Below are 9,809 nucleotides of genomic sequence, written 5' to 3'. Positions count from 1 at the left end.
GGGTGGCGGGGGTAGTGTCTCAGGACTGTGCTTAGCTCATGAGTTGACAGCAGGCCGTGCCCTAACTCACAGCCACGGATGACCGCAGGACGTGTTTGTTGTCCAGTCCTGGTCTGCATCATTACTATCAACGGGCTGACGTCCACTGCTCGGCTCCCCTTACTTACTCTGCTGGTGGTCACTCGTTTTAGTCTGGGAAACACCTGCCTGTGAGCCTGGCCCTAGACGCCCTCTGTTCTAGAATCTCCCGTAAAGAGGCTGTGTATCCTCGCCCCCACACTGGGCAGAGGCTGCCGTCTCTCTGGGCCCCACCATCCTGGGTGTCAGCTCTAGCAGCAGAGAGAAGGAAAGCAGAGCTGAGAATGAAGTGCTGTCACGTGGCACCACAGCAGCCATGCCAGCGGGACAGGCACGAACATCGCTGGATGGGCACCGCCATCCTCGGGACGGGCACCGCCATCCTCGGGACGGGCACCACCATCGCAGGACAGGCCTTACCTCTCTGAACTTGTGGTAGAGGCGGTCGCTCTGGTGGGCTCCCACGGTGATCTCGGGAAGATAGATGGGGATGGTGGTGAAGTGGATCACCTTGGATTTGTCCTGAACCCTGGGACACAGCAGGGAAGGAAAGCACTGGGTCACTTTCCGCTGGGTGCAGCCCAGAACCCATGGGACCATCTCCTCAAGGCTCTGCTTCGGAAACCAGCAAATCCATCTACATGTCTTTTCAACCCCGGAAGTGCAGGCCTGGAATGAACCCACGAGCAGCATTCCCAAGCACTGGCCGCTCCACACGGCCCCAGGGGAGCAGACGAAGGTGGTCATCGGTGCCTCGTGGTTATGCCCACGTGCTCTGCCCTGCACAGCAGTCGCGGTGGCTGATGTCCATGCAGAACTTGGGGATCCCCAGGGACATGCCATGGTGACTGCCTGTGGTGGCACCGCTTTCCAGAAGTCCAGTTCCCCTTTCCTGGGCACCAACACACACGAGTCTCCAGGTTCCCAATACTGCCCTGCGAACGGCTTACATTAAATGGAGCCCACTGTAACTACTACACTCATAGACGGGAAGTGTTTCAAAGACACACAGATCCTCCACCTGCAAGGTTCAGACAGACAACAGTGATATTAAAGGGTTACACCCTTCCTAATGAACAACGTCAGAGAGGTCCTGGGAGACGTGGGGGCTCCACAGATGCCGAGGACGAGCCCCAGAGAACAGTCGACAGTCCAAGGCCTGAGAAAGGGACCAAACCCACTGTCCTCACGCCACGCTGACACCTTCCCTGGAGGACAGCCCAGCTCCTTGCCAGGAGTGGCTGGTGGATCCACTCTGCTGATCTGTTCCCCAGTCAGCATATCACCCACCACGTCACCAGGGCTCCTTCTAAGAACCTGAGTGGCGGTGGGTGAGGGGAAGTCCCTTCAGTGAGCACACAGCCCAAAGGGCACTCATGGGAGAGGCCGCCAGGACAGTCTGCTGTCTCTTCAGCGTGCCTCCCCCCACCCCGCCACACGAGGGGCCACTGCAGACAGAACACAAGCTGCATGGCAGGTCGTCTAAGCTCAATGATGACACCAAGAGTGTCTCACCTGCCGAGAGCAAGCCTGAGGCAAGGGGAGGGTGCAGGCCAGGAGAACCTGCCTGCTGTGGTGGCCGCAGTGTCATGCGGGGGTCCAAGAGAACGCCACGCAAAACCCGGTCAAGCCCAGCACCTCGACTCAATGAGACCAAAGGGGCATGGCAGGCCTGCCCTGGAGGGACAAGGTAGACCCTCCCTTGGGGAGTAGGGAGCATCACAGACCTGCCCCAGGGGGGTAGGGGGCACCACACACCTGCCAGAGAGGAGGGGACACAACAGACCTGCCCTGGGGAGTGAGACAGGTAGGGGGCACGGCAGACGTGCCTAGACAGGCCTCCCCAACAGTAAACTGTCACCATGCAGAGGGCCTCATGGTCCTCCCCCATGACCTTCTGTTAAGAGCCTGGCACGTGACCACCGTGGCACCAGGGTGCACACCATCCACGCAGGAGTCAAGGATGGCCCAGTGCCGTCCACTCAAGCCCAGCACAACGTGTCCTCCCACACCAGACACGGTCCTTGAAGGCGTTTCCACAGTAAGTATGCTGCAGGCTAAGCAAAGTCGGCACTTGAAAGGTTAAATCCAAGGCAGAGGGAGTGTGTTTTCTTTATCTGATCATTAGAAACCCCCAGAAAGTGCTGGACAGCTGTCCCCATGGGCAGACCCATCCTTTCCATGAGCGGGGCCCAATGCCCGCAGCCTCAGAAAGGTCCTGCTCGCTCTGCAGGACACCCCGCATCCACAGCGCTCAGGAACTGCAAGCAGCGGCCAGCTCAGGGGCAGCCAGGGCAGGTGTGGACAGCCCTTCCCACAGACAGTGCCCTCGGCCGGCCCAGGAGGACCAGACACTGCCTGGAGGCTCCGGCCCTTTAAGAGCCTCACTCAGGCTGCACTGCCATCCACTTTGGACACGAGATTTCAGGTCACAGTGTCGCCCAGCACAGAGACAGGACAAGACAGCAATGCGAACCCACGACCTTGTCTCAGGAGATGCGATGTGCGTCCTAATTTACACACGTGCATCCTCTGGAAACATGGCTAAAGCACTTTTCAGCTTCTCCTAAATCACTCAGTCCTGCTGGGGCTCTCCTCGTCTGATCCCCGAATCACAGGCCTGGGATCCTCGCGGCTGGGATGTCTCATCCGAATGAGAGCGACGAGCCGAAGTCAGCGTGAGGGCGCGAGAGGGGGCGTGAGGGGTCATCAGGAGACAGGCCGTCAGGAGGAGCAGCCCAGGGAGTGGAGCAAGGGGTGGACTGTGAGTGTGAATGAAAACGCCATCAGGGTGAGGGAGGGGTCTTTCTATTCATGCGCAGGTGCCACTCACGGGGTCCCAGCACGTTCTAGACCCACAACATGCCTCGTGCTGGGTAAGATGGACACTGACGGCCTCTGCAGCCCCAGGCCGCGACCTCCTGAGTGTCACTCCTAGGAGAGCATGGGGCACCTAGACTGCACGTGCAGGTGGGAGGCAGGGTGCAGGGCAGTCCCCGGGGTGTGTGTGTGTGTGTGTGTGAGAGAGAGACAGACAGACAGGATCTGGTCTCATACCACCGTGTAACCAAGTGTAAGTGGTGTGTGTGTTTGTGTGTGCCGGCAGGCGGGAGGCAGGGTGCAGGGCAGTTCAGGGACAAGAAGCCCGGGTGTGTGTGTGTGTTAGTTAGTGAAAGGATCTGGTCTCATAACCAGTGTGTGTGCGTTTGTGTGTGTGTGTGTGTGTGTGTGTGAGAGAGAGAGAGAGAGAGAGACAGACAGACAGACAGGATCTGGTCTCATAACCACCGTGTAACCAAGTAACTACCGACCAGAACGCCCCCGGCCAGGCTGCCGAGTTCACGCCAGCTCTTGACGAGCCTCCGCAGGGCTTCAGATGCTGTAAATCCTCATCGGAGGAGACAGTCCATCTACCTCCTCTGCAAGGTCTGGTGGATTCAAACCTCTGATCTTGTGGTTAGTGGACCACCATGTGCCGTATGTAGCACCAGAACTCCCTGAAGCAGCCACCGAGGTCAGTTGATCTGGACACACTCTGGAATCAGCAGCGCACACACTACAGTGTGTTTACAGTGGACGCTGCACTAGCACAGGCCAGGGCCGGAGGGTGCACTGGTCCAGGGCCCGCCCCCACTCATCAGCCAGAACACAGCCCCTCTCACGGTGCTTCACACCCTGCCCGGAGGGAGTGGGTCAGAGACATCACATGCACGTCACCTGGAGGGGCCGAGGCCAACCTGCCGAAGGCTGCCTGAGGCTGGAGGTGCGCCTGGTTCCAGGAAGGGGCATCCGACTGAGCACAGGCGTGGGATAGGAGAGAGGGATGGGGACGCAGTAAACCAGGAAATGAGGGCTGTGTGGATGACCAGCAGCAGACACTGAGGGCCACCAAGGTCACCGTGCCAGTGATGATGACCGGCTGGGCGGGTGCAGGAACCAGGACGGGGCAAAGGCAGAGAGGTCACAGGAGGAGCACTGATCTCCACCGTGAGGCCCAGGCCTCACGCAGGGATGGAGGCCGGAAGGGAGCGGACAGTCTGGAGGGGGTGCGTTCTTTAAACGATGATGGGAGGGCAGGGGGGCTGGATGAGCTGAGAACAAGCCCCGGGCAGGGCTGTGAGAGAGGCAGGCGCTGCAGTCGCAGAGGGCGGACCACGTCCACCTGCTCACGTGACAGGAGAGGAGGGTGGGCTGTCCCGGGGTGAGAGCATCGGAGGTCAGGTGCTGCCCACTCACAGGCCCCCTCCCCACCATGTCTGTCACTTCATGTCAGAGCACAGCTGCCCCGGAGGCTCTTCCTGGTGCCAGTGTCACAGAAGCAGCCAGGCAGGTCTTTCTTCCACAGCACCTCTGGTCAGTCCAATCCACTAATCCCTAGACCAGTGACGGAGAGCACATTGCTCAGGCCACAGATGGTCGTGTGAAAACCTCTGGCCAGAGGGACCCTATTCAGTGTGACATGACGACAGAGTCAGGGGCCTCCAAGCTACTCTCCCCACCTGTAAAGGGAGCAGGGGCGTGCAGGCTTGAGAACCTGGACACCCTTCCCAGCCCAGTGCCGACCTGCCTGTCACGTGTGACTAGCGAGTCAAACACCGTGAGCGAGCTCTGGGCAGCAGGACGTCTCCCAGCAGTGGGGGTGTGTAGTGTCAAAATTCAGAATGTTGTAAGAAGCCTTCAAGTTACTCACAGCCACTCTACGAACAGCCGGTCTGAACGCAGATCTACACACTAGAGCCCACTGCTGAAGTTCAGAACGACAGGGAACAGTATACTGTTTCTGTACATTTACAAATAAAATCCCTTTGCAGATAAGAGTTAGCAAAAGAGTCTGATGATGATTTCCGGAGCCAGCTACACAGGGTGACCAGGTAGGAAGGCGTCACATCCGTCCTCACAGCACCACATGGGAAAGATTCAAACTAGGATACTGCAGTGACCCAAGTTCAAGCATGACAACGAAGCCACAGGGCGGAGGGAGATGCCAGAACCCCACTTCACACCAGGAGCACCAAGGGGCACGAGAATGTGTACTGGGAGGGACAGCAGCTCCCCAAAATACCTGATCAACAGAGATCACTGGTATGCTTTGAAAGGCAACAAAATCACAGAGGATGTGAAAAGACAACACAAAAGGAAAACATGCCGCAAACACAGGAGGGCCACCAACCTGGTTGAGAACAGTCCAAATGCTTCAAAACCAGCTCTGAAGGCCCAGAGACACAGCCACCGCAGCAGGGCGGCAGGGCAGCAGGGCTGATAACAAGTGCAGCCTAGCTGCAGGCTTCAAATACAAAATGCAGACAGGCTCAAGGTGCGGAGACAGAGACGGAGAACCCACGTCTGCGGGCATTCAAAGCTGGACAAGCTGTGTCCGAGCAGTCCTCACCACGTGCACCTAACAAGACACACCCAAGTGACCAGGCAGAACTGGTGGAACTGGAGCAAGGGACAAGCCCTCCGTCACAGCAGAGGTCGCTGGCAGCTTGTGGCTAACAGACCAGCCGACAGAAGTCTGCAAGGACGCAGATGAGCACAGCCGCCCAGCTCCGGGGACCGGACCTGACGGTGCTGAAGGATTCCTCCTCACATCAAAGTGCACGCCACCTTCTCACAGCTCACACAGAACCAGCACCGAGGCAGAAACGTGCTGGCTCTACAGACACACGTTTCGAATTAAAAAAACCACCCCAAAACCTTTCTGCATACATATACGTACGTGTACAGGTGTACGTGTATACACAGCCACAGTCTGCTTGCAGACCACAATGTGACAGACTAGAAATTAAGAACAGAATGACATCTGGAAGTCCCTGAATGTTTGGAAATCAAGCCCCAGCCCCGGGATCAGAGAAGTCTCAGCAGAGTATTTAGAGGTTTGGATCTTCGTGAAAACACAACGGGAGCTCCATGAGATGCGGGAGACAGTCCTCAGGGGGCAGCCCCAGCGCTTGATGCCTACTTTACATGGAGGTCGTTTTCTGAACGAGAACAGAGTCAAGTGGGGTGGGGACAGAGGCAGTCCACATTAAGTCCATCCATTTCAGTGGCGTCATTTCTATTCAGAAGACACGAGGAATGTCCACAAGAGTCACAAGGGTGTTGTTAGGTGCCACTGAGTCAAGTATGACCCGTGGCGAGCCGGGAATAACACATCTGAACCGTCCTACCCCGTGTCGTCTTCCCACTTCCCAACACACGGGAGGGAGCCCTCTGCAGCAGTCACCCATCAATCCACCGGCCAAGGGTCGTCCTCTCCTTCGGCACAACATCCTCACCTGGGTCAGACTAACAGACGGCTTCTCCTTTGAATCAGGTGAAAAGGAGGCCAGTGCTAGTCCTTCCTGAGGGCACCCTCCTGGCCACCGGCCCCCACAGGGTCTCCCCTTCTCTCTCCTCCAGCCACACTGGCTTGTCCACTGGAGACCCCTAACACAGTTTTGATTCTTTCTTTACACTCAGCCTCACTCCCCAACTAAAACTTGTCTTCTACAAGAGCAATTTTGTTTTATTTGATGCCTATTTTCTGGTGGTCTAGCGGCTAAGAACTTGGGCTGCCAGCCCAAAAGCATGTGGTTCAAATCCACCAGGTGTTCCAAGGCAGACAGCTGGGCACTCTCCTCTCCACTGGAGGGTCAGCCGTGAGTCAGTTCCCACTTCAGGCCTGACACACAGACGAGGCAAAACAACAGATCTCCAAGAAGCTCACACACTCAAGGCTGTCAGCGTGGGCCGATCTGGGAGTCCAAGGAGACGCACCTGTGTCCACTGCTCGGTGCTTAGAGGTTTCCAAGTGGAAACACGATTCCCTTAGAAACCTCTTCAGTGCCCACCACAGCGAGGGGAGCGGCATGCGGCACCCAACCACCCGGGACCCCAGCAGCCCCGTGCCAGCAGCTCCCCAAGGGCAGCACTCACAGCATGCGCAGGTTGTGGAATGCCAGGTCGTCCTGCTGCGGCCAAGGCCCCTTCTCAAACTGCAGGTACTCGATGTCCTCCACCACCTGGACAGGACAGCACAGCTCACGTCAGCAGTCTCATTCCAGACGCACACATCAAGAGACCTCCTACTAGACTCCAAACTCCCAACTCTGTGGTGGCAACAAGCACCCCGGAGAGTCAGAGAGACAAGCAGAGGGGTCTTTAGTGAAAATGCGGGCATGTTCACCATCAACAAGCTGGGACACCAGGACCCCCAAGTGACAGGAGGAGGCAGCAAGAGCAGAGGAAAGGACAGAAGGAGGGACAGTCGGAGTCCTCCACAGGGCTCCTCCCCACCTCCCTCAGCCAAGCCAGCCCTGCGTCCTCCACTGGGTCCTCCCCCGGCTGCTCCACATCCTCCACTAGGTGCTCCCCCACTCCATCAGCCCCTCCAATCCCAAACCAGACCCAGACCTGTGTGTGTCTCGATGTGCTCAGCTTTCTGGGTGTCTATTTTAGTGATGTTTACAATTTCTATGAAAGTGCAATGCTCCACACCACGCTCTAGCATCGAGCTGAGGCTCACGCACAGTAGCCTGCCGTCGGGTTCCCACACCACACGCAGGGGAGACCACCATGTTCCTTCCACAGATCAGCCAGAGGCGCACAGCATTCGGGGCACGTGTGGACTACAGAACCAGAGCTTGATCTAACAGGAGTTCTCACACGCATGTACGCACGACACACACACACACACACACACACACACGCATCATCTGTTTAATAAATGGTTGACGGCCTCACACTTCTAAAAACAACTCACTTTTATCTGCGTCATTTTTCATCATCCTTGACAAAGCCCTATGTTACCGACGCCTCTCCCTCCCCACCTTGCTCACACGCTCACATGTACACGCTTCCAGACCATTCTGGACCAGACCCGCCCTGTGTGAAGATGACCCCGTGGAGGGTGGTGTGGCATGTCCTTCGGGACACAAAACCCAGCTATTTCCACGACCACGAGTCCACTCATCTGACTGGCCCGGGGGCCGGCCTCCCTCACCTTTTCCGCATCCTGAGCTTCCCGTGCGCTGTACTGCAGAACCTCGCACTTCTCACTGCAAGGAGAAGGTGAAGGTCAGGGTTAAGGAGCACACGGCAGCGACCTCCATGTGGAGCAGCGTCACCTCCGCCCTGAACAGTTTGAGGCGCCGGTGGAAACACTAGAACCAGAAAACTCAACAGTGAAGTGAGGTCAGCAATGGTTGCTCCCTGACCACTACGGCACCAGAGACCAGTCACCAGTGTCTGCGGGGAGAGGGACGAGGGACATGTCCAGCTGCCACCTGTCTGCACCTTTACTTTTACAGCAGGTCTCCTGCAGGCTATGATCGAGGATCTGCAATGTCTCCGACTTTATCAACTCGACAGCAGCAGGAATGGGTTTCTGGGAAGACACTGCCTATCCTTACCGAACCGCCCTGCTGCACAGCAAGTGGGCCCGCGTCAGCCATGGGCAGCCGTGAGGGCTCGGCGGCCATCGGGAGGACATGGGCTCTTGTCAACGGGCCCAAGTCAGCCACAAGCAGCCTGAGGGCCCAGAGGCTCCAGAGGAGGACACGGGCTCTTGTCAATGAAGAGGCAACAGGGACACCACCTGGGTGACTTCTAGCAGCAAACCCTTAAAGCAGCCAACAAGCTGTGGGTGGGGACAGTCTAGTACACTAGTCTAGCACGCTGCTATACTCTGAAAATGCCACCACAGGGCCACCTAAACACCCGCCTCACCCCAGGCCACTACACCGACCGGCCTCCCCCCAGCATCATGCCATTTTCACCAAGCGGTCCAGGGATGCCCACTCCACGGAGCAGCGGAGCTCCTACGAGCCACTGCCCAACACAAATGGAGAGAAGACCACAGCCCGGGAACTGGTGGGGCCCCGGCCCTGGACTGCTGCAGGACCCACCTCCTGAGCCTGTGGAAAAGGTTCTGGGTCCCTCTGCGTTCTCCCCTGCACCCTAAGACGAATACTGATGCCAAGACTGAGGAGGAAACAGGCACGTGAAGCCCTCTTAGTTGCTCAGAGCACACAGAGGCCACGCAAACAGAAGCCGACTCAGATGTACACAGCAAAGGGCATGATAGTGTCAAAGTCCTCCTGCAACACTGATGCTAAGCTCTCCATGAGGTTTAATTAAAAAAAACCCAAATCCAACAAAACAACTAAAACAGTATTAACAAAAAAGAAAGCCAAGCAAACCACAACTCAAAACCAAACAACTGTCACGCTTGCTCACGTATGTCCAACTGGGACAGCCCAACTTCACTGTAGGACACAGGAGGGCACCCCTAGGAAGTGGGCACAGGACAGACCCCTACACACACATGCACCCCCCCAGACGACTTGAGAAGAAACCCCCAGGCAGTGGGCACAGGACAGCACCCCTGCACATGTGCACAAACCCCCACTCTCACAGGACATAAGAGGGCACTCGGTTCTAGGCAGTGGGCACAGGACAGCACGTGTGTACACCCACAAACACATATACACATCCGTGAAGACACCACGTCTCCACTGGTACTCCTCTAAAGTCCCTCACTCTGTTAAGAAAAGTGTCTCTCTCTCTCTCTTAGACACACACGGACACACACACACACACACACACACACACGCACACACACACGCACACGAACACTAAGCCTGCACTGCCTCCCTCTTCTGTGAACGTGTATGCTTGTTCGGTCACTCTCACACACAAACAGCCCAGCACACTAAGCCTGCACTGTCCCTGTTCTGAGAAGGTGCGGT

At 57.1% G+C, this 9,809-nt stretch overlaps 1 protein-coding gene across 1 annotated transcript in view; it reads right to left on the bottom strand.

Annotated features, from left to right (window-relative positions):
- NDUFA10 (NADH dehydrogenase (ubiquinone) 1 alpha subcomplex, 10, 42kDa) overlaps positions 1 to 9,809 on the bottom strand; it is a 19,961-nt gene that overhangs the window by 2,737 nt on the left and 7,415 nt on the right. The window contains exons 6-10 of the mRNA XM_006893505.1: positions 8,472 to 8,589; positions 8,288 to 8,307; positions 8,063 to 8,117; positions 6,997 to 7,082; positions 499 to 607 (exon numbers count right to left, since the gene is read on the bottom strand). Coding sequence (XP_006893567.1) covers positions 499 to 607; positions 6,997 to 7,082; positions 8,063 to 8,117; positions 8,288 to 8,307; positions 8,472 to 8,589 — 388 coding nt within the window. The remainder of the gene's footprint in view (positions 1 to 498; positions 608 to 6,996; positions 7,083 to 8,062; positions 8,118 to 8,287; positions 8,308 to 8,471; positions 8,590 to 9,809) is intronic.

The sequence above is a fragment of the Elephantulus edwardii genome, unplaced genomic scaffold (assembly GCF_000299155.1).
Source record: "Elephantulus edwardii isolate Elephantulus edwardi_28Jun2011 unplaced genomic scaffold, EleEdw1.0 scaffold00127, whole genome shotgun sequence".
Taxonomy (NCBI): domain Eukaryota; kingdom Metazoa; phylum Chordata; class Mammalia; order Macroscelidea; family Macroscelididae; genus Elephantulus; species Elephantulus edwardii.
This window is presented reverse-complemented; position numbering and strand designations above follow the sequence as displayed.